Raw genomic sequence first — 26,385 nt, forward strand, 5'->3', positions numbered from 1 at the left:
CAATTAGTTTCGAATGCAATCTAGATCATGATCATGTGTCAGATAACTAGTATGTTAGATCATATCAGACGCAGGATATATCACATTATTACTGTAATGCCAAAGGACTATCGTGAACTACTTGCAAGTATATTCGAGTTACCATCGAGAAGTTCAAGATAGCAACTCGATTAAAGAGTACTAGTTTTTTGAGAAATATTTTAAAAGAAAGAGAAGGGTTGTCCTGTTCAGCAAGCCATAAGAAAGGATACCTACAATAGGTATTTTATTCCCAAAATTAATGCCATCACTTTTACATTAGGAACAATGGTATGTGGACATACCAGGTTGCTTAGTAGTAGTTTTTTATGTAGTATTGAAGCCGGTGATAATAAAACAGTTAGACAGAGAGTAAATTATTTTCGACTTTAGGAGACGTACTAGGATTAAATTAGTAATTTATTCTATTTCCTTCTTTAATTAGTGTTCAAGTACGTCTAAGATTTTACGAAATCAGCGAGTGCGAAACTCGATTATATAGAAAATGACGTAATATATGAATCCTTATTAATTAAAAACGCAGGCCACAAAACCCTCAAAGAGAAATTAAAAAGGATCAAAGGAAAAATTCTAGCTTTTGCATCCTTAACTGTAATGCGTTTAGATAGAGCTAGATATTAGTACTTCCTTTAAAGCCTAAGAGGCTTAGTGTAAGGCTATCGGGTCAAGTGGCTGGTCTGTATGGCTTCGCGTTAAGCTTGTTACATTAAGAACCCTGGCTCTGCACCTTCGTGTCGAGATTTCGACGCACCTTATGGGAATTTCTGGTGTGAGGATTAGGATGTTGTATGTTCTAATTGGACGCAGTTCGTGTAATAAAATGCCATGATCTTTTTCCTCATTTTTGTAGAATGTGATAGTTATCACTTCCGAATAAGTATTAGTCAGCGTGTTAGTAAAATGTTGTTATTTTGTTTGTTACTTTGCTGTTATTTTACACGTGAGAAAGGTAATCTGTAACTTATAGGTAGGTCGTAAAACTAGTTGTAAATATTATTAAAAAAACGACAAAAAAATATATATATTAAAGATAATAAATATGTACGTAAAACGTTAATGACGTTATAGAATATTTACGAAAATCTTTTTAATAAGTTAATATCCTATGCCCCTCATACAATTTACAGGCAAAACCAGAGTCAGAATTTATTCTTAACAAGAAACTTCGGTCAAAAATGTTGTCTACAGCAAAGTCACAAAAGTACTGCTTTGCAAAATTTCAACTCAATCGAACATCTAAAAGTAGGTCACAACTGACTTGCAAGAATTACCGCGAGTATATAAAAGTTGCTAAAAATAGAACTTCCCAAACAGAATATTGATTATATTGTGGTAATGATGTTCTTAATGTCGATGCTGTATTTTTCAATAGTACCTATACAAAAAGTATTAATAGAGTCTATAAAGTACCTGAATCATCTGCAATAGATGGACACAGGCCAATGATGATGATGATGAAAGTCAAATATATTTTTCAATCCGTGAGTGTTCCTTTGCTTGCTAGGAAGTTTCACTCAATAGTTTTTCATTTGGCCAGCCTGTAAATGAAACCTTTTTAAAGCTAGTTTTATCAGTGACGTCCAAAATTGGATTGGATATATTACAAAGAGATCACGATTGTGTTTTCACAATATCTTATCTGGTAACACAATAGAAAAATGTTTGATAGTGTATCATTTTATGTATGGCTTCGTTTGTATGGGTTTTTAGAACTTATAAGCTTTTTCAAAAAGTGCGTGAGTGAATAGAAAACAAAATTGGTCAAGCCGTTTGACAAAAATAAGGACAACAGATAGAAAGAACTGACAAGACTTGGAATAAAAATACAAGTCGCTTTATAACTTTAGATGTTTATTAGTAAGATAGTAATAATATTAATTATAAAAACCACATCATGGTGAAAAGAAACAGAATATCAGACAATTTTTTTCTTTATTAGAATTCACCGCTAATATTCCTGTCCACATGGATACAATACGAAATTAAATTACGTGTCCAACCTTCATAACATCTCCAAATGATCACAACACATGGAATTACGTCCAAAAACTATATTACTTTAATTAAATAGCGGACGACAACAATAACTAGACTAATATTATGTCTATTGTTGTCAGCTAGATTAGATTGTTGCGGAAAAATATACCAAGTTGTTGACAAAATAGAGTACATTTTAGACTGAAAGGAAATTTAAAAATAAGGTTAATTAGATGTTGATTACGGAGATAAACTTTAGTAAATTAGGTAGATGTAGGCTAGCCATATAACTTTGAAGTTATGAGCTCTATTTGATATTACTAGTAATTAAAAATATTCGGTATTGGGCGTGGCGGAATTCTAGCTACGAAAATAATCGTGACTTGATAGCTTGTGCTTTTATGGCTTAATCGCGAAATCGATTTTTAAAAAATAAGATTTAGCATACAAATAGCTGAAAGCCCAAGCTACAACTACTATATACTACTTTTTTTTAAATCACCTGGTAAAAGATTAAAATAAGGAAAGGAAATGAAAATTTGTCTAACGCAGAGCCTTGCGTGAGCTAAACTCAAATATTACAATAACATTTTGGCAAAATGTAACATGTAACTTATCTTTATATATACATATAATTCTTCTTTAAGTGTGTATGTAACTGAACTTCTCTTAAACGACTGGACCGATGTTGATGAAATTTTTTGTGTGTGTTCAAGGGGATCTGAGAATGGTTTAGATTCATAATTTTGTCCGCTGGACAATGTTTTTTTGACGTGTAGACAACGTCTGTCGGGTCCGCTAGTTTTATTATAAAATTCACATGGTTGTTATCACATGCAAAATGTAGTTTGACATAAAAATGACGTATACGACATCGACGTTCAATACAATATTGATAGGTTGACATGTTTCCGTCACACAATGTTATAAATCAAAGATTTGTGAATGTTTGTCATTGTGCTCACTGACATACAGGCATTAGTTATAATGATGTATGCAGATTAGTGTCGTGACTGAAATAGCACGGCTATTTATGAGGTTATGTAATGTTTGAACAACGACGGTTTTTGTTTTGTTTTATACATTTAATAGCTTTTGCCCGCGACTTCGTCTGCGTGGTTTGTGACTTAAGACAGAATTTTCATACAAACTTTCACCCCCTATTTTATGCCCTTAGAGGAATTGATGAAAAAAAGAAAGATCACTAGGTTAGTCATTCAGTCAGTCACCTTTGAGTTTTATATATGATATGACATGAGTAGGTAACTGGGTTGTGGAGGTCAGATAGGCAGTCGTTCCATGTAAAATACTGGTATTCAGCTGCATCCGGTGAGAGTATATACATCCAGTAAGCCGACTCCAACACAGTTTGGAAGAAAAGCTAGGCTAATATGACATGAACTCGTATATGGTTGGAAATATTCTAAATTAGGTTATACTCGCAACTTTAGAGGGAAAAGATTTACTGAAGTAAAATGTATCCTGAGATTGTTAATTGATTGTAACAGTAACGAAGTACCGAATTTTGTCAAATCTGGTCAGTAGCGCGTTTCTGTACAGTGCCAGTGGGTAAAAGTTTGGCATTTAGAATGTACTGCCAAATAGTTCCTACGACGCCCGTCAGAGGCACTGCTCAGATTTTCATACAAAATTTCTCGATGACAGGCCGGTTTTCGATAGTCAATAGTATTAGAGAAGCGAGCTACAGTAGTATTTTGTTGAGCTACAAATATAAATTCGTACTCTTATTTTCAAAATAAACATGTATAATATAACTAAAATTCGTGAAAACGGTTGAAAACATTCGGAACAGTACCAAAAATATTCAAAAACTGATGAAAACTACTTTCATCATAAAAATGTGTTTTTGCCACGTTATTTTTGGATTAATTAAACTGTAATGAGAATGGTTAATAAAAGTAATATGTTTTGTATTCAAAAGTCAAATTCACATAAATGTTTCAGCAAAAATACAACAAATATTTTCCTTTAGTATAAAACGCGTTAAAAAATATTGTTTACGAATATCAGTAGCCATAATTTCAAAAATTACAGTTAACTGTTCATTCATTTACATAAATATGTAAAAGATTTTTTTTAAATATAAATAGTTTTTTTATTTTGTTCTGTATGACTGATAGATATGGTCAATAGATTTATTGATGTGAGTGAGGCAAAGGAAGTTTGTAAGGATCGTACTAAATGGCGTTCTTTAGTCTCTGCTTACCCATATGGGAAAATTTGGGTGATATTATGTATTACGTATGTAAACAGTCTTTTATAAAATATACTGCCTCCGTGGCGCAGTGGTTCAGGCCGCCATGCCGCCGCTACCATTGCGTTTGGAGGTCGTGGATTCGATTCCCACACGGAACAATTATTTGTGTGATCCACAATTAAATGTTTCAGGTCCGTTTGGACTTTGTGTGCATTGTTTGTATGTATGTAAGTCTCCGCGACACAAAAGCAATCCTTAGTGCGGGAGTTGTCTTTATAAAAAATAAATAAAATATACACTAACTCTTACATAACTCTACATAACAAAAATAATATCCAACCCTAAACGGTAAAAAGGTGTCCAAAATGACCCGTGAAATTAGTCCCGCGTCACATCATATTACAACTGAGATGTTCTCTGAATAATTTCTTAATCAGCGTCACCTTTGTTAACACTAATTGTGTCGTTCTGTATTCCTTTTGCACCAAACAGAATGGTGACTAGGTGTTATAACGAGCTACGTGCTGTGTTGTTTTTTCTTGCTATTGTTTGGTCTGTGATTTTGGAAAGAATATTTTTTTGAGAAAGGTAGCTCGATTGTGTGAAGATATTTGGTGGAGTAAATTAGCCAGTTATGTAAGGTTTTCTGTAAAATTTCTGACGATTATTTACTATTATATTTTAATTGAATTTATAGTAGTCATTTATATTGATTATAAGACTGATGTATGTAAATTAAAGCATAAAATAATATATGACGCTGTCGTTTAATTTAAACTCAAATTAACGTTTAACAATTGTGGTTTCTTTGGTCTACTTCTTAAAAAAATTATGTCCTTTTCACGGACTACTTTGACTTATACTAAACTCATACTTATTTCACGAAATGCTATATTATACATATAATATAAATATTACAAAACAGTGCAGTGAATTCACTCTCAGATTCTACATACTTAAGTATTTACTCGAGTTACCTACAGTTTATTTTAAAGGTCTTCGTTTAGCAGCTAACTCATTTATTATTAGAACGACTACCCGTCTTCAGTAAAAAGTTTAAGTTTGAGAAAGCGCTTTCTTTGCCCGTTCTTGCGAAGAATATAAACAAGAAAGTATGAAGGCTCTATATAATTATGCTGGTTTGTGCTTTTGAGGTTTTCAATTTACTACGTTATTATAATATCAGTAACTTAATTTTTATAATGGAAACTGCATGCAGAAGTTAGTTAATGTTTTATTCTTTACTTAATAAATATACCTAAAAGGGTTATAATTAACTTTCATGAGATACTTTGGAGACAAGCTAAATTAACTATCGATGCACAATATTGCAATTTAGTCAATTCGTATAACTTACGTTGAATACATAAAAAATAATAGAGCAGATCAATATTTTTGATTAACCCCCGGTTTCTGAGTAGATTTTCTATTCAATAGTGTTTTTTTTGTATGAGTTTTAACGCTAAATGTACCACAGAAACCGGGGGTAAGATAAAGTTTTGCTGAAATAGTTTAAGAACTATTAATTTAACTCAAGTCTACCCATAGATGGCGCTGCACGATTATATCATACTTTCTCGTATCTAAAATGTAAAAGGTCAATATATTATATGTCGTATAGTTTCCCGTATTTTTTTATTCATTCAATTGAATAACTTAGATTCAGATAAGATAGCAAATAAAAATACACGCGGCTACAAATTACTATCCCGCCTACAAACGTCAAAGCGACCCTTTTCACATAATTTATTCTAACAAAAACAAGACAACAAGATTATCAAGTTTCTTCTCCTTTTTCCTCGTTCAAAAAATTTAAATATATTATATTACATTCAGAAGGAAATGTAAATGGAATACTTGGAAATGCAAAAATAAGAATATTTTGATACCTTTTTGTCTGTGGGTGCTCCTGAAGCCATAAGTAAGCCAGTACAGAAATACATGTTCATTTAATTACTGCTAATTTATTTTATTCTCCCTTATTTTTTCTAACATCAAACGTAGTTAATTGTGCAAGGTCAAGTTTTAATAAAAACGTTTAGGCATTTGATAGCTTAATTTATTCATTCGGCTTCTTCCTAAAATAATGCTTTTTATGTATAACTCTGTTTTTAAATCTAGTTTGGGATGAAAAATTACACATTTACATAGAAAAGCAAACCCAAAAGTGTTTAATCTATCTGAAGATAACTCATCTAAATAAGATCATAAATAAGATCATACCAAAATTGAGTCTTGATTAAAATGCACTAATAACTAATGCTATATAGTGAGCAAGTTACCAACCTCCGGACTATTGAAAATAATTTAAATTATAAATTATAATAGTAATGAAATTCACCCATTAATGTCCCACTGCTGTGCAAAGGTCTCCTCCCGACGCTGGCCAAGTGCGAGTTGTGTTAGAAAAAGACCAGTGCGCCACAAAGTCAGTCCCATTAATATATTTATCAACATCAACTTCCATACATTCACTAAAACAACAAGACTTATTACTAATTTCTTTCACAGGTACAGCTCACTACGGCGAGGACAGCGTGGGGTCGTTCCCATACTTCGAATACAATGTGCCTCGGAACGTGACCACAGTGGTCGGACAGACCGCCTTCCTGCATTGTAGGGTTGAACAACTCGGCGACAAAGCTGTAAGTCATTTGAAATATTTATTCACTATGTTGTATGGATATCGAGGATTTCTATTGGAATTTAATTTAAGCATTGCCGTGGATGTTGTCACAGAGTAATGTGATTTTAAAGGTATTTAGACAAGCACACCTTCAGAGGAAGAATGACTTAACACTAAATCAAGTCGTTAACGCCTTTAATCCAATTATGATACGATATATAGGTATGACGATGTTTGTTGCATTTCAGCTGCATGTTTGATGCATTGGTTTATATGCGTCCTAGTGCTATAAGCGGGTTCAAGTCCCACAAATATCAGCTGGCCTATACCAGCTTAATTGTTATAAATTGGATTTTTCTATTTATGTTGCTTTTTGGCCCATCTCATTCTTGTAGTAGTTTGAAAATTAGGTATAAGAAATTATACTATGTTTAATGATATAATATAAATTGAGTCTTGTTTAGAACCAGATGACCGTGTATACACAATCGAAAGATATTTAATTACACTTAAACACCATGTTAACTTATTTATTCCTAATTGCGTAAATAAAATAGAATAACAATTTACGTTGGCGACGAATTAAAAGACTTGGCATTTTCTTTTTTTGTAATTGGAAAGGTTTTTTCCTTAATTTGGAAGTTGGTTTTTAATGTTCCGAGATGTCAAGGATAAATATTAATTGTTCTTTTAATCCACGAGGCAAAATTAATGAGTTCTATTTCTTCGTTTCATTAGTTTTATTTATTATTAACAAAACAATTACACTAAAGAAAGCATTAATTGAGGCCGATTAAGGTTCATATAAAATTCCAAACTACTCTTGTAATTTGACATAGAAAAAAAAGTAGTAAGTACTTTATAAATATAATATTTTTTAAATAAACATAACGACCCCATTTTTATAGTTAAAAAAGTATTCCTCTTTCACTTTCTAATTGTCAGGGCCTTTAGTTTCACCTCTTAAACAATTGCCTCAACAAACGCAAAAATATCTAGAACTAGAACAAATTTCAACGAAGTATTCGTTAAGTAACTTGAAATGTTAAGCTCGATACACAGTCTACACAATCCGACAGTTCGGAAACGCTCTCCGATAACCAGCCGTACCAACAATAGTCGAATGACATGACTCTTATAAACTTTAACACAAATCTCACGCTTCGCCTATTTAAACACAATTCTCTGTACAAAAATAAACCAGCTTGTAAAGCGACTATAGCCTGCTCCAGTTCTATACAAAGCCTTCGGTAACAAAGCTAGAGTATTGATCATTAGCTATTTTAGCGCGGCGATCTCAAATGGAAATGCGGACCTGATTCCGATGTTCTAAATAAATGATCGTGTAGGCTCTACGAGGATTTAATGAAATACTTGCAAATTAGGTACTCGTGTTTCGGTTTTATTGGATTTTGATGTAGTGATTTGAAAAGCTGTTTGATGAGGACGTCAAAGTCCTAGAAAGAATAACAAAATATCTATAAACTTTACGTTTGAACGCAGTGAAAACGTATAAAACGAAAGAGCTATCATACATATGGGTAGAATTTGTAAATTAGACACAATAATATCAATAGTCATAGAATGCATGTCCGACCCGTATTTGTTAGTGGAGGCTCTAAATTAACCAGAAAATGAATATTGTATTAATTTTTAAATTCTATTCGTTGAGGTGATTCCAAACGCCCCGGTTATAGGCATCTATTTAATTTTATTTAACAACTTAAAGTATGAATTGTTCAATTCAAAAAGAAGCCAGAAAGTATCAAACGTTCGTCATCACGCTAACATGAATTAAGTAAATTCCTTCTGTAGTACTTCCATTGTCAACCAGACAGCGTTTCTTCCTCGCTATGAATTTCTTCTGAGGAATAAGAATAACCTTCAATTCAAACCATTACTTCTCCACAAAGCATCCACCGGCTTCACAAGTAAACAAATTCCTTTCTTAATTTCTTGAAAACATTCCACGAAACTCAGAGTTTCATTTCAAAGGCCCAATAAAAACAAATTCAAAAACATTAGCTGCTTTAAGTAATTTGAAGCGAGTGAACGTATCTCCACGAGTGTTGAATTATTAAGTGACTTGACGAAAGGTCCGTCATGGTGACCTTAAGGACCTTTCATACTTTTGGTTGATATCCGGTTTATAGTCCTAAAACTGTATGTTTTTCTTTCTGGTATATTTTTTTCTGACACTTGGCTAAGAGGAGACTAGACATGCGGCTGTCTTGAACTATCGAACTGATCGTCAAAATTCAATGTTTATAATCCTTTAGCGATCCTATGAGTTTTGAACAGGATTTTACAGGTCAAGACCATAGTCTTTTAAAAATTTACATTTTAAATCATAATTTAAAATGTAAATTTTTCAATACGAAGTTCATGCAATATGTGGCGTAAGAAACACTTATTAATCTTTGATTAATTTCTGAAAAAAATCGGATTGAGTAGAGTGGCGATTGAAAGGACAACACAATGACATGAGGTACAAACATTTCTTTACATTTTCTTGTACTCTGCAAAAGTGACAAAAATGGTTTGTACATAGCAAAACGTTAAAGAAACTTACAAGATCGAATCGCCCCATTGGTATTGAGAATTTTATAAACCGGAACGAACCGGATCTCGATAAAGCAGTGGAAACTCCTACTAAAACTGGTGACTCAAAAATGGGTCAAGGCAATGGTATAATATTAAAAGTTGCAAACTTCCATTTTGTTGCAGGTATCATGGATCAGAAAACGCGACCTCCATATATTAACCGCCGGAATACTGACTTACACATCGGATCAGAGATTTCAGGTAACTTTTAATTACACAACTTTGTTATTTTAAACAATTCATTTTGGTTTAACTCCCGTGAAGAGAGTTATGGTGTGAATATTTTTAACAACATTGTTAACATAAGAGTTTATTTATGTACCAGAAAGTAATATTAATGACTGATGTAAAAGTCAGATGTTGAAAACATATCGTGCAGTAACGTCTCAGGGGTGTGGCAAAAGAAAGATGTGCATAAAATTTTAGGTTCTCAGAAACTAGATTAACATCGCAAGGCATTCGTTGCAAATGATTCGTCACATATGCCTCTTGCTGTATGGACGCAGGTACTTACTGAACAATCCGGCGAATACAATCGTAAAGAAATAGTGATTACAAAAACATATTACAGATCAGAATACTTGTTCCATTATGTAGCCACAGCCGCTTAGACATTCGAACAGTAGTCGTAAACTAGTAGCAGTAAACTAGGCAAGTGCAATCTCGATCTGAACCAGTTCTGCTTCAATACAATAGCTACGTGGTTCATTGGTGGGCGTAATTTACTTGTAGCTATCAGACTTGCGTCTGTATGCGGTTGATTGTTTTTCTTAAGAAAGGCTTATTGAAGAAAAATATACGTATATGCTAGTCGCTGTTATTACGTGATTATATGATATACATAGACTTGAACTTACACAAGTGACAAAAATATTTTCTTGGTTGATCCACAGACTCTTTTTTCTCGAAGGAACACATTGTACATGACATATTGTGATTTATGTCGGGCTAACACTTTTTGCATATGATTTAACTATTAGATTGATTAAGAGAAAATTTAGTTAATTTAGTTACTTCAGTAACTAGAATCATCGCACCACTAAATTTTTTACAACATTAGAGAGACCACTCTAGGGAGTTAATACATCGTATTTCAAGTCAGCTTTTAAAACAAAATATTCTACAAGGGCAACGAACTTTGTAAGGCACGAAATCTAAGCTCATTCAATTCCACCCTTATAAACTTGAACATCCCAAAACCGAAGAACAGAATATTATTTTGAGTTTCTCCAACATTTCCTGCTTAAAGGTTTCAAATTAAACTTGAGCATCTTTATGAACAGGAGTTTTGTACAAACTCGGAAGACATGACGTTGACTGACTTAACAAAACTGCGGGTACCAATATTTTATTTTAATTATAACTTATTTAAAGTATATTTTTATAAATCCGCTTTAGTCAGAAATTAAAAACAAATTTTCGATCAATGTGTTGCAGATCATACGTCTTTGTAAACTAAAATCTAGGAAATGTCTTAGTAACACCTATTTTCTTTCGTAGAAATCAGCAAAAAGGTACCCAACTGTACTTATTTACTTCTAGTCGTAAGTAAAATTAGAAGTAAAAGATGATCACAATGAGATTCAAAGGACACAAACAATAACTAAGTATACAAATAGCCTAAGTACTTACTTAACCTCGTTATTCAAAACAAACCGCGCCACATTACGTCAATACCAAATCACTCAAAAAATTTAAACCATCGTACATTCAAGAGACATTTCCATCCTGATTAATTACAGCCATCAGTTCAAAACATAAATCCCAGACTGTTTTGATAGCTAGATTGGTGTCAACACGACCAAGCTTCACACAGACTTTAGCTAAGTCTAACGTCTACACAATATCAGAACGCAATTTAATCTGTGATGGAACTTCTACATATAACATACTATATGTAGTTGTATATGATTCCCAGTGCCTTTGCGGCTTAAGTCAAATGTCTATGAATTGAGGATATCGTATCATTTGTAGGCAAGTTTGTTGCGTCATTCTGTTAGGTAATTAAAAAAATTGTGTGACATAAATTTTAAGTGGTTATAATACTATAGGTTTTCGAACTGGGTAGTCGGTAGCAGGATGTTTTAACACAAATTTTCAGATAAACCTAATTATATTACCTGCAATAGATGTCTTTCCCTCAGTCCTAAAAACAGACACTTGAAAAGAGTGCATGACAAAATTAATATGTATCACAAGTCTTTTATTTTTATAACACATCCTGTAATAGTATGTTTGTGGTATTCTTATTATGTATTTTGGTTCAGTAAATTCGGTAAACAGATACATCCTACTACTAGACTAAGTAACAAGCCACACAAAATAATATATGTGTAATGCATTTCTACCGACCGCAGGGAAATACAGTACTACTCTATGAATGCTTTACGACTTTCATGTACCTGCCATCGGGAAATAAGACATAAGCAAACCAATACTAACCAAATCTATATTTAACAGGTGATCAGGCCAGAGAAATCAGAAAATTGGACGCTACAGATAAAATTCCCACAGGAAAGGGACGCGGGTATTTACGAATGCCAAGTCAATACTGAACCAAAGATGTCCCTGGCTTTTCAACTGAACGTAGTCGGTAAGTCCAATCATAGCAATTACATTAATTTCTGATCTATTTGAAGCGTACGTGAGGATGGAGAGGAAAGCTTGATAATTGGTAAAGTTGCGTATTGGAACCAATGTTGGATGTTGGTGATGTTTAAGTTTATTTTTTCCTTTTTCTTTTTGCGATTATTTGTTTGAATGTATACGTGAGGTTAAGTTGCTAGAATTTATTCAATAAATTAATAGTAAGTTTTTTTTACCCTTTTAGTTATCAAATAAAAGTCATAATTTACCTACTTAACTACTAAACACCAAAATGAACTTTTACAGCAAATTAATTGCTTAACGGATATTATTTTATCTTTTGAGCAAGTTGACGCAATAAAAATGGAATATACTTATAAATACATGAAGATTTACTTGCGCTTTTCCAATTTTAAGTTTTCATGTTATTAAATGCTAATATTATCAAAAAAAGCTAAAACAAAATAAAAAAAAGTATTTTGTTAAAACTGCATTCTTCATCGATAGACTTCATATCCAAGTGAAATGCAAGTTGATTGAAAATTTCAAAGTAATAAAAACTCCAGCGAGTATTAGTTGTGCAAGAAAAAAAGTCTAATTTTATCACCCTTAGCGCAGTCTGAGCTGTTTTTATTTCAAAACAATAGCACTAGAAAATTCTAGGTTGGAATGAGTTTTTCTAGAGTGCTTTCTTTAGATTTTAATAAAGGATATGAAGAACTTAATTAAGTTTTTAAAATGTCGTTTAAAAGTGTATTACTAGAGTAATTTGTAGCTGAAGTGTTCACTTTACTGTAATTAGATTAGGTTTTTTGTTATAGTTTATGTGAAGTCATAGGAGAAAGAGGGCACATTAAAATTAAAAACTAAAATAATATTAAAATTCCTTTTTTACGAGATTTTACTTCCGGGACTTAGTTTGTCTTTTGCAAGCTGATAAAATATCCAAGTTATATGTTATAAAATCATCACGCCTTTTTCCTCGGGATGTAGGCAGAGTCCAAAGAACGCCACTCACGACAATCCCTATAAACTTCTATCGCTTCTTTGTATCACAACTTTCCAAAACAATAAAACTAACATTAACCTCAAACCCAAAACTAGTTGGAACTCAACCTGTTTAATACACAATTCCAATAAAGTATTAACTTAGTGAAATAGGAGCATTCATTAACGGTGCGGTCTAAGTTTTGCCGCAAAGTTTCAAACTACAACACAAAGACTAAAACAGGCGGCACTTGACATTGCAATTTTCCAAGCTTCCTGAGCACTTAATGCTTGCTTGTCTTGCCACTTGCCTCTGTTGAGCCCGTCTAATGACACAGCAAAACATGCTACCAAACTTGAATATTTACTCAGTAAATGGGGTCAAATGCCAAGCTGTTTTTGCGATAGCTGTGATACAAGAATTTATGTGCCCTAATAGTATTAGATACAGAATATAATTTAAACTACAAGAATATCATGAACAATTTAAAATGATTTTGATTTGGTTCTCCAATTAGTAAATGAACATTGACACAGTGCTAGTCCACTGTGTAATCAATGTGAAAAACATAATAATTTTGGTTGCTGTTATTATTTGTACGTACCTACATAAAACCACGCCTGTACCCATGTTATTTGTGCTCTATAATATACATAATTGTATATTTTGAAACGTCGACACAATATTTATTCTACAACACCATTGAATGTATTGTATGAATACAATGATTACATTTTTAGACTTGTCTCCATACTTTTACAGAAAAAAACTAATTTCACTATTTAATTTTCTTGTAGAAATATAAAATTGCTATGTAGCAGACCCTTTTTACAAAAGTACATTACAATAATGACTAAACTTCAAACAATATGGTAACTAGATCCCATATTTATTAACCGTTTACAACACGAGTGTATTTCAAGATCAGAGAACAGCCTATTTACATATAAAATTATGGTAATTGTCACACAATTTCATTATGCTTCGCGTAATACTGTATCATCGTTGTCGGTGATGGGATAATGGAACGATGCCTATATATGCGATATAATGGCTTTAGATCATCACATTTAATCTTTCAAACCAGAATTGAATGTTCTAGTTCTTCCATTATTTTTATAACTTAATTGGGGTCTACGTTAAACTTCCTTGGAAGTGCTTTGCTTAATAGTTATTGTTGTCGCCGCAGTTTCCGACTACAGCTAAGTGATGTTTTAATAGGGTTTGCAGCTACTTTTTCTTTGTACTTCGAGTCTGTGCATAACAACTTAATGCTTTATAGCTACTTTTTTGTTCGCATTCCCATAATTTGTGAATAACAACCCCCAATTTTCTTTATCCTTGCTTATTAGCCGTGACTTAACAGAAACTCCTTGCATGAACCCTCTTGAACTTTTCAAATCCCCCGATAACAATGTGAAATGAAGGCCTCAACGCAACCTTCGCCAGATTTAATCTTGGCCTAATTTTTTCTTCATCGTTTTAAGAGGCGTTTTCTGTCTACTGTATACGTGCTGTATCACGCTTTGGAGGTTCTTGATAGCCACTTCTGTCTTTAATATCTTAACAGACAACATCTCTTGCGGAATTAGGACGATAAAACAGAAAATGAGTTTTTTTTTCTTTCGCTTTAACAACACACTTATGTATTCATAGAATTATTATTGTTATGCGAAACACTTGGTTATTAAGTTTCAGTTTAATCATATGTGTTCGCTGTTTCTCTGTCATCATATTTTTATGTGAATTATAATAAGAGTCGTTTAAACGCAAAATCCAACACGTTTAGCATAGAATATATACAATATACATATATATTTTTTGTTTAGAATCCGGTCAAAAATGGTTTTATAACATTTTTCAGTTATGCCTTTCTTGAAGTCAAACATCTTCATACATACAACATACTTTTAAAACAAACTTCTACAATCAAATCGTTTGTGATGCAATCATAGGCCACCGGTGAGATAACTCTACATCAAAATTTCAAATAGTGTTCTTCTCTTCTTCTTCTTAGCGTGTCGATGGCAAACAATTATAGTATTAAAACTTAAAATAGTGTATGACACTTTATTTCTATAGTGTTGACATTTACCTCTAACATTGTTAACTTTTTATCAACAGAAGCGAAAGCTCACATCTTGGGTCCCGTGGACCTGTATGTGAAGACGGGCAGTTCTCTGTCGTTGACGTGCATACTCAGTCAGGGCCCGCACGACTTAGGCACCATATTTTGGTATAAGGGTAAGTATCACCAAGCATTGTATTTAATTGTTTAGAAAGTAGTAAACTAAAATATTAACTCTTATGTAAATATACTTTGTTAGTACAAACTAGATAAACCACAATATAAAATGTGAGCTTAAGATATTCCTAGGCAAAGCAAAAGAAAGAAGAAAAAGAAGCAAAGAAGTAGTGATAATCTTAAGATATAACTTTTGCTGGTGTAAAGCAAGTGCACAAGCATTTGGAAAAACAAGAAATTAAATCAAAATAACTAGTAAAAGTTGAACTATACTTTGCAAATGTTGATCTCCTAATTATACCTACCCGTAATTATGCGAAACTTTACAGAAATAATAATTCGGCAAAATATAAACCATTATAGTTTAAAAGCCAATTACGTAAATACACAAATCTGACCACCAAATCTCTCGCAGGATCAAACCTAATAGAGTATAAGGAAGTAGAAGACAACACATTGATCGACGAGCCCCGCCTCCGGCTGAAGACGGAGTGGACGGAGCAGCTGACGTCACGACTGACTATAGACAAACTGCTGCCCGGAGACAGCGGGAACTACAGCTGCGTGCCCACTATGGCTGAGGCGGCTTCTGTCAATGTGCATGTTATTAATGGTAAGTCTATATACAATTAATTTTATACTTGAAGCTTGAATAGATAATAAGTAAAATAGGATAAGTAGAACGGAACTAAGATGAACAGAAAATTGTGTGAAAGATGACATAAATTTGAATGACAACTTAGAAGAGAGACTCCCATGCAAGGATTTACAATTCAGATTGAAAAATATCAGTCACCAAAAACCTTTTGCAGTTGAAAATCATGAGTTCGATACAGAAACACAAAATAAATAATTGTAATCAAGATAAATCGTGCATGCCCAGGCTCTCTACTATGTTGTTTGAATATAGTCAGTCATGGAGACTATAATCATTTATTCAGCTCGGACACCTTAGCAGAACCTACCTTTAAATAATTCCAAGAGAAAACATCTCAACATAAAACTTATACCTCAAAACCAAGCACAAACGAAAGACACGTCAAAATATTCACATATTCTTCTTCAAAACAATACAACAAACATTCAATTGTCAGCCGCTATTTTAATCTTTTGTCGCATACAAGGCGAAACAGTGAAGTTTATTCTCAACCGCAAGGCAAGCGCTTAATCACTTCAATCCCCGTGTGTGTTGCAGTAAAATACTAAGTCTTAGAGCTACGTGAACGTTCCTCTGAGCTTTCGAGACTGCTGTTAGGATGATTCTACACTGTTCTTCTTGTTACTTTGTTGCAATGATTTGTGATGTAACTAGTGTCTTAGTTCCTTAAGTTGTTAAAAATGTGGCAGAGATTTAAGATGAGAAATATTGAGTGTTGAAAAATATTTGGCATAGATTCACTTAAATTACATACATACATGCCTTCTTCCCATTATGGTAGGTAGACATCATTTGGATTAAAGAAAATCATATGAGCTTGAGTTATAAAAAGTTTAAATTATTGTTTAATAATTAACATAGCCTTTGATACGTAGTGGTAGTGAATTCAACTGTTGCAGAGGTAACGGATTCGAATCCAAAGTTGTGACAAAATATAATGCTAGGTTATTTTCGTCAAGAAAACTTAGTGCTTAGGAAAGTACCAATGAATTTGTTGCTAACTTCTCGTTAGTCTACTTAGAGAATGTACCTGACATATATGTGTATGGTACACACTTGGTCACTACAAACAAACTTCTGCGCAGTTACCTATCCTAGTTAATTAATTGAAACCGACCGCCGCGACCGAATATCGGTCAGGGAACATTATAATTGATAATGTGTAATTGACTTGCACGTATGATATATTATTTATCGTAATTGAATTTATGCTATTGTCTGAGCGTTTCATTTGTGAGTTAATTGTTTAACCATTGTGTCTGTACGCGGACAGTTAACTTGATACATTTTGTGGGTTTATTTCGATTGCTGTAATTTTATTATTAATTGTAATATTTTAATCCTCATATTGCTGGATTAATCTGAGTATTGTATCATGAATACTATAATATAATTGATGCGAATTTGAAAAAAACTAAAATGAAATCACTGCATCCGTTCGGGAGTAAAAATGCCACAGAAAGACAGACACGTCAAACTTATAATAACACCGCTCTTTTTGCGTCGGGGGTTAAAAATATTATTCTTTGCGGTGTGAAGGCACCCTACCTTTTACCGTCTCAAACAAATAAAAAAGTACGATGTTGCGCGCAAATAAACAGTACAACAGAACTTTTTAATAAAAATAGTTTCTCTAAACTCAGTTTGAAATTATTTGCATATGAACAAATGTACAACGGTTTGTAACAATGATTTGAATTCTTGGAGTTGTATACAATTGTATTATATGGTTTTATGTACTAAGTTTCGTCTCGAATCTGAATTCGTAACTTGGTTAAATTTTTGCTCTTCTTTCTTACATTTTCGTGGTTAGTGCTAATCCTAGTGTTGAAGGTTGTTCAAGTGGGTCAAAGATATCGGTCGATCTAAATTATCGCTATAGCTATCAATACACATCATAAGCAAAGATACTCTGTTCAAAACTTCACAAAAAAAATATTATGAGCGACTCTGTAAATATGTAGTTACAGGCTTCGAATATAATATAAAACCACCTTAAAATAATATAATGAAACGACGTAAATATTAATCTCATCCCCTACAATTTAAAAAGATAAGACTGTAATGAGACACACTCAACTTAAGTCTCAATTTCTAGAATCAGTCCAATACACTTACTCATTTTACATAAATAATAAAAATCATTTAAACCACACTCTTCTCTTTTTTTGGCCCATTACTGTTCCACTGCAGGCGTCTCTTCCCATACAAACCAGGGAGCAGTTAGTCCTTGAGTTCACCACGCTGACCTGCATGCAATTATACTTTAAACATAAATATTGGTATCTAATCTAATGCTATTGTTATCAGGAGAACATCCGGCAGCAATGCAGCACGGCAACGCGAACACAGCCTCACCGTGTGCCCTCTCAGTGAACCTCCTCATCTCACTGTACTGCACCCTCGCCACGCTATACACCAGTACTGTGGACGGATTCAGATGAAAATTACACAACACGCGCTGAAAACATCGCTCGGTATGTTGGTGTTGTATAAACCTGTCTAGTTTTATGTATGGGATGCGGACGTGAATTTTGTATTGGTTGTTTTTTAGTTTGTCGTGTCGTTTTGTCTGACACGTTTTTAACACTGCTAGGCTTAACTGCGTCATGATTTCAAGTAATTATGTTTTTTAATAGTTGTGTTAAAGCAGTTTCACAGTATTAATCAAGTTTTTGATATAGAAGAGAAGAGCAATCACCTACTTACTACAAATATGGCTTACAGTTATATTGAAATTACAATATTTTATTGTCGTCCTTTAAATCAAAAGTCTATGGGCATAATAAGCACATATACTCAAAAATCAAAGATGGTGTGACTTTATGTTTGCTAGAGGCAATTTTCCGATACACTCAATTTATTAAAAACCGCCCATTGTTTGAAGGACAAACAACAGCAAACAAATGTATAACATATTGTTCTTATTATGCTGTGTTCTGTCTAACACAGGGCAACATGTGTGAGCAGTGTCATTACAAAACCGAATGTTACATACTAATTTGCATTCAATGCGTCTAAAATCCTAAGCCGTACACTGATCCAAATAATTAAATCAGTAGTCCATCTTATACCATGTCAGTACGGTCGAATGGATTTTAAATGGGAGGATTTTATTTATATTATATACGAATTGTAATGGCTGATCAAATATTCAAACGACAAGATACCTACGCTCTTTGATTGCCAAACTGTTCATTGAGTTGAGTTTTAGGTTCAATGGACAAATTCAATGATTTGTATAAAGTTTAATGATTCATTTTTATCATGTTTTTGAATTTTCGAAGTAATTACTTGGAGTTTTGCTAAATAGGTACCAACTTAAATAGTCATTTTTTTTCTTCGGAAAACTTGGCAGTTTGAAGTCATATCCACATTAATGGAAACTAAGACGGGTTTCGAATCCGAAAATATATAATTTACACAATTTTCTGAATAATTTGTTGCTAAAGAAAAAATATCATAAAAACTCTACAACCTAATTTAAAATTTATTAAACATCGCAATGTCAATAAAGCATTATATGTACTTTATTTCAAATTCTTGACAAAAAGATACAAATGAATGTTGATTTTTTATGAAACTCAACTACCCTACTTTCCGTTATTTGAGCGCCTTAAATAGTTAATGCAACAAAAAGGTCAAATGCCGACATAAAAACGTCTCTAGAAAAACACAAATACATAATTCATGTCCGTAATTATATCCCAGAAAAAACCTTTTTCATTGAACAGTGTATAGAATAGAATTTATGTTAATAAGTAATATAATAAGTAATGGATATCGTAATAATAATTGTTAATTTCTGTCTTGCCGGGATGTAATAGATGTAGGTATAGTTTCTTTGTACAAAACTTTTGTACTTGGTTTTAACATATGCAACGAACATTTTGCAAATTTAGACGTACGGTTTGCGCAAATAGTACGTCATTGGGTTTAATGCAGCTTGACTAAAAATACTATGTTTTTCTTCAAACTAATAACCCTAAGCTTCATAATAAAGTTATATATAGTGCTCAACAAACCAAATCTGCAAAGTGTTTGCTAAGAAAAGTAAGTCATAAAATATTTGCTAGATGCGAACGACTTCCACTAAAAAGAAAATGGTTTCTTTCTCAGGAAAGTTTGTAAAGCGTTTTGTTGCATGCAAATATTTTTACAATGGGTTTTCCTAACACTTAAGACAAAGAGGAAAAAACTGTCAACTGGGTGCAAAATTATAATACTTTTCACGACTTTTTTGAATTTTAAACTGATGAAAATGACAGCCCAAGTTTTTCCACATTCTAATTTCTATTTTGTTATAAATGAATGGATTTTTTTGTAAATTATCTGAGTTGAACAAAGACTCTGAAATAAATAATAATAACTAATTTGCTTTGATTGCGTCGCAATTATAGTCAAGTACACAAACAATTTTGTGATATTCTTTGTTCATTTCAAAGTAAATATTTCATTGTCAACTCTTTTTTTCGTAATGTTTTCTGTTTGTAAATTGCAGTTTGTTTGGACTAATGAATTAGCTATTAAATTGAGTAAGGTATTAATTTTATGGCTATTTTATTCACAAATAAGAACGTCATAAAAGGGTACTATTTCTCAAAACACTGTATTTAACATTCCAAAATTTAATCATATTTTTTGTCTAGCTAAAAGGTTGGGTTCACCTTTTGTTCTAAGGGCCACGAGTTTAATCCCTGCACGGAACAAATATTTGAAATTTGTACCAAGCACATAATATATTATATTTGTTATGGGCTTAACCATTTTTGTACGGACCAACACCATGTAACCCTGTAAAAATACAGCGTGTTTTTTTTTTGCATGTTTCGTAAAAAGTATTTTGTAAAATTTTAATGAGTACACACTTCGAGAAAAATTGTATATGAGTAGTTTGCACAGATTTCAATTCTCGCAACTCTTTCGGAACCAGCTTTTCAGAGCAAATAATAAAAATTTTGGAAACTGTACCTATATTAAAATGGCCTTCTAATTTCGGCAAAACGTAAATGTAAATAAACTTAATTAAATTTTGGGTAGGTTTACTATTGAGAGGACGTTGGTATCGTTTATAAGAGATAGCGATTATATTTAAAAATGTAGAATTTTTATCTTGTCACATTATTTCAATTACTTTTGTACCCTAATCTGTGTTTAACAACTCACTAAGTGTATTATGCAAAGGATTGCATTTAAAACTATATATTTTTGTGTTACAGAAAACAAGTAATTGACTTTAATATTAAACATTTACTTTTTGTCAATACTTTTCCAAAAAAAAAACTAATAATATTATGTTACGTCTTCTCAAATTGTTATTTTGTTTGTTGCTCATCTCTTATACCTTGGACTCGCAATGACACTTCTCTTTTCATTCTCTTAACGAAATCTTTTTGGCAATTTAATTTGAGTTTAAGGGATTATATAGCAATTTCAATTCTATCCCACATAATTGCACGGGTTTTAATAAAAAAGTAAATTAAGACACTTTCGGCCTTTCAACAACCTTTTACTTTGGTTTAGAAATAAAATAATTTTACGTTCACAAAGATTTTGAACGACAAAATTTTTGTATATTTTAATTAAAATGTTCTATAATTGGACGATTTTGTATTTCTCTGTATCGTTTTGAAATTATTCTGTTTCGACGGATTATTCTGTAAATACTCTAAAGAAAATTTACTTTTATTCAAATCAAATTTAATAAACTATTAGATGTTTATTATAAATTACTATTATTGTTTCAAATAATAAATGTTATATTAAATTGATAGAATAATTTATTGTAAATAAATTATATTTAAACAAATTCTTAAGTACACGATTGAAAAATAAAATAGCACGGAAATTATTATTTTAAATGTTATTTTGTAGTTGTTTTTCTAGTCGAATGTTTAATAGTATTTAATGTGTAATATAAAATTGTAAATAGTTATTTGTAAATATTAATTGTAATAATAAAATAACTATAATTTGAATTTGTTATTATTTATTTGTAATATGCAATAATTATAGAAGTTATTTGTAATAAAATCAGAATGTTCGGTATAAAGAGTTGGATTGTTTTACACTGGAATCATTACAGAATGTAGAAACTGATTAAATAAAATGACTATGTAATTAATGGTAAGGCAAACTTTGACAAATAAAGATAGTAACATTGAAATAAAGTTCTATTATTATACCTGTGTCAAACCCGACTGTATTTTTGGTGCATTCAGTAGTGTTTACATGCGACTGCCGCACAAAGGTTGAATTAGAATCCTGGGCCAAAAATTATGTTCTAAATTTTTCTGTTTAGAATTTCTGAGATTCTAAAAATCAGAGACCCTTAGCAGCTGAAAATACACTGAATTAATAATCTAGATCTACAAATCGCGCATGCCAAGGCTCTTAAAGTTGTTAGATTACATGTCTATGTCAACAGTATAAAAATTATTCTATTATACCAACTTGTAATAAAATATTATATTTCGTAAGCAGTCCTATAGAACCTTCTAACATCAATATTAATTTACCTATTTATTTTCTGAAATCTTTACATTAGCCTGATCTCGAACAGCAAATACGATATATTATTGTCATCTAGAAATATCAGCGTGACAATAAAATGTCGAATACGTATAAAAACATCATAGGAATAACACGTCGCTTTGAGAATAATACATAAATATGAGTTGAGAAAATTCAGATGAGATGAGGCCATAAAACGGATATAAACTAGCGTTTATGATTCCTTACTATTTTACCAGTATTCTACGCGTGATAGGAATTTCTTATCGTCTAGAATATGCTCTACATTCAAGGGAATATAGGCAAATAAGTTTAAAAAAGGTGTAACATACCTACGCGAGAAAAACTGCCACAGGCAAAATAGATGCAAATATGATACTTTGTAAAGTGTCATATTTGCATCTATTTTGCCTTTACAAATTCTGCAATAAGTTATGTTGTTCATACTACAGTCAGAGAGCCAAATCCGCTTTCAATTATATATCGTGTTTGCTAAAATAGGAAAATAAAAGAAAATTTTAAAATCAGAACCTTCCACACACCGCCTCAAAACGTTGAGGCAAACCACCAAACGACATAAAACACAGCTAATCTTGGAACATATTATCTGAAAACTACTCTAATATTTACTCCATCTAAGGATTAATCTTACGAGCAATAATATTTTAACCATCACTACTATTACATTTATGGAAAAAATGTAAGTGCAAGGCATTTCCTCAGTAAAGAAATACTCAAAAGGAATAATCCGTCTCCCAATCCTTTCAGCTCTTCAATGCAAAGAGAATCAACACACATCGTTCCTTTCGACACTGCACTATTGACATTTACACAAGGTAAAAGTATACTGGAATAGAGTGCAATACGACTCTAATTAAATAAAATTGTCAACGGGCCACGTAATATGTGGGTCATGATTGTGTAAATGAGTGTACAGGCTAATGAACGTTTTGAACGTGTGGATTAATTTAGCTTTATGTAGGCTTCTGTTATGAAAATAATATGTGTTTATTTCACTTATTTATGCATTGGCGGTTTATGTGGGAGTGAAATATTTTGCCATAGTAGCAAATTTTGCTGCTTTATGCAACTAAATTGCTATGGCGATTTTGTTATTTCAAAATGCTAAGTAAGTAACTAAACATAAAGTATCGTAGATCCATCTGCCATTAATAAGTCATCTTTCTTATTTGGGGTTAAAGTACATACTTGTTTTGAATAATCACCGATTTACCTTATTTTAGTGACTCGATTTCTATTTTCTATTCTATCATACATAATTGCAATGAGGAGTAAAATTGTATAGCTGCCAAGTATAATGGTGGCGTGGTTGTACTATTCATTAGACCTAATAGTGTGGCTTGTTTTACTTATTGTGCTGCGGTAGATTATCTTCAGAAATACACAACTCTCCACCGCCGTCGCTAGACTAGACAAATCCCTGTCTGAAAGCGTCATAAAACATAACCTTGATTTTATCCTAGCATAGACATCCCTTACATTGGACGTTAGCGGTTCTTGAGCGTGTAAGCGACGTTAGCGAGGTGTGCTAGACGCGGTAACGTCAAGCATCTGTAGCTCGATTCTCTACTACTATCGACTACCGACAACCGACCTGTCATCGAGAAATTTTGTATGAAAATCTGATCAGCGCCTCTGACGGTAGAAAACATTTTGGCAGTACATTCTAAATGTCAAATGTCGATAGCTAGCCGGTTGTCGGTAGTCGATAGTGGTAGAGAATCGAGGTACTGTACTATTTTTCCAGTGTTGATGTATTAGTTGCAAATGCTGCGCACTCGCTGAACTCACGTCACGTTGCTGTTCAACGCTTGAAGAACGCGCACGTACAATGTGAAGGAGAACTTATACCAAAATTAACACAAGAGAAGACTTTATTTAGGCATATATTTATACGATATATTTAATTATATCCGACAATAATGTTAAACAGCTCACAATTTATTTGGTTCTACATCACAATGAATTTCCAAATTTCCATTTTGGCAGTCAGTTAATTAACACAATAACATGTACTATGCAAGCATTTTAAAATTTATATTCGAATTATGTTACTAGAATTGGTTCAATTCAGTAAAATTATCACACTGAAATTAACATCATCATTTTAAAACACTTTAAAAAGTCTGAAAACGATTATTTGGAAGAAGACAAGGAAAGTTATTTTTATAAGATTAAAACTAGCCATAACGGGTTTTACAATCATCTTCGTATTTTGATCGTTAAAGAAGCCATAAAGATTTTTATTCTATTTGATTTATTTCATATAGCTCACTTACCACTATAGTACTAAGTGCTCCTGTCACGTAAAAAAAAACAATTAGGATGACAAATGCAGTGTCTGTGAACAAAAAGGTTAGGATCGACACAAAGAAGAAAATTAAAAAAATCCTTTCTATTGCTTTACCGAAGTAAATTAGAATATCCATTGTCCTAACTTATGCAGCAGTGAACGATAAACTGAATTAAATAAACAAAATTTTACGCACCGAATGACGGACTGTATATGGCTCTGCCAATTCAGGTTATTGCATCCGTCTCATGCATTTTGAATGACTCGCGGAATGCAATTATTGTCACTAGTTTTGTATTGTACAGTCATGTTAGAATAATAATTGTTATTATTTTAGAGTTGGTATAATATATCAAAGCGTGGATGTGAATATTATTTATAACGTAAGTACAATACTTCGATTTTTAACTACTTGCTTATACAGATACCATATGAGGGTGACAAATGAGACTTGGTGAAAAGGAGTTGAAGCAATCGGCGTAACCGAAAATGGTTAAAAAATCACTTTACATATATTTTAAAGTAGTTTTGTGCCAACGTAAATAATGAAAGATTACGTTAAATAATCAATTAGTAATAGAACCCTTCAAGTTATCACACAAAAGCACAATGTATGAAATATTTTACTCCTGATAAGGGGGAATGCTATAATATTTATGTTAATAAAACCCATGTTGCCAATATAAAATTGTACTACTGTATTTTTTGAACCGGTAAAAACTTCAACTAATGCTTACTACTTGAGTGTCAGCACCGTCTCAGCCTACATTTCAAATTGGTTCGATCCAATCGGTGAGTTAACAAGGCGGCGATATACCAGTGTGGCGACACCTCGTGTCCAGCCTCCGTGTTAAGTAAACCGAGGATTGTGTGGCGAGAACGTCTAGCCAATACGAGGTAAGGGTGTTGTCTTATGCAGCCGATGTTTGGACAATAGTACCCAACGACATTTATTTAATGATTGAATCTTCTTTTTTTTGAAGTCAATTCCCGCACTAAGTGTTGCTCTTTTACCGCCGTATGATGATATAATGAGGCGCCCGTAGCCAGTTGCGCTCACCGGTCGGTCAACGATCTGTGGGTTAAGCAAACCTTGGCGCGGTCATTCCATAGATGGGTGACCGCATAGTGGTATTTGAATAGGGCGTCTCCGTACTTCGTAGGGCACGTAAAAAGTCGGTCCCGGTTGCTGTCAATTAAGATAACAGTCGTTAAGCCACGTCAAAGGCCTTTGGGCGGCTTGAACAACTTTGACACTAGGTTGACCAGTAACCATACGAAGAGAAGAGAAGACCGCCGTGAATTTAACAAACATATAAACAACGGACATAAAGTACAACCAGAACTAAATATATGTGGATTGCACAAATATTTGTGTAGGAATTAAACCCACGACCTCTCAACGCGTTGGTAGTGGCGTGGCGACCAACTTAAACACTGCACCACGTAGGCCGTCACATATCTTCCAACTTTTGATTTTATACAAAAATTAAACCATCTAAATATTTCATTAATATTATTCAATATAAATACATTAAGTATGAACTAAGTATTAATCATAAACCAACAATAACAACACAAAAAATAATTCATAACGACCTCAAAATACTTGGAACA

The 26,385-nt window shown here is 32.7% G+C and overlaps 1 protein-coding gene across 1 annotated transcript in view; it reads left to right on the top strand.

The window, feature by feature from the left end:
• Nucleotides 1–22,089, top strand: part of LOC142983238 (zwei Ig domain protein zig-8-like) — a 144,630-nt gene extending 122,541 nt beyond the window's left edge. Inside the window, exons 3-8 of the mRNA XM_076130148.1 lie at nt 6,746–6,879; nt 9,588–9,665; nt 11,925–12,057; nt 15,163–15,282; nt 15,699–15,896; nt 18,252–22,089. Coding sequence (XP_075986263.1) covers nt 6,746–6,879; nt 9,588–9,665; nt 11,925–12,057; nt 15,163–15,282; nt 15,699–15,896; nt 18,252–18,385 — 797 coding nt within the window. The 3' untranslated portion in view covers nt 18,386–22,089. The remainder of the gene's footprint in view (nt 1–6,745; nt 6,880–9,587; nt 9,666–11,924; nt 12,058–15,162; nt 15,283–15,698; nt 15,897–18,251) is intronic.
• The last annotated feature ends 4,296 nt before the right edge of the window (nt 22,090–26,385 follow it).

The sequence above is a fragment of the Anticarsia gemmatalis genome, chromosome 23 (assembly GCF_050436995.1).
Source record: "Anticarsia gemmatalis isolate Benzon Research Colony breed Stoneville strain chromosome 23, ilAntGemm2 primary, whole genome shotgun sequence".
Classification (NCBI taxonomy): domain Eukaryota; kingdom Metazoa; phylum Arthropoda; class Insecta; order Lepidoptera; family Erebidae; genus Anticarsia; species Anticarsia gemmatalis.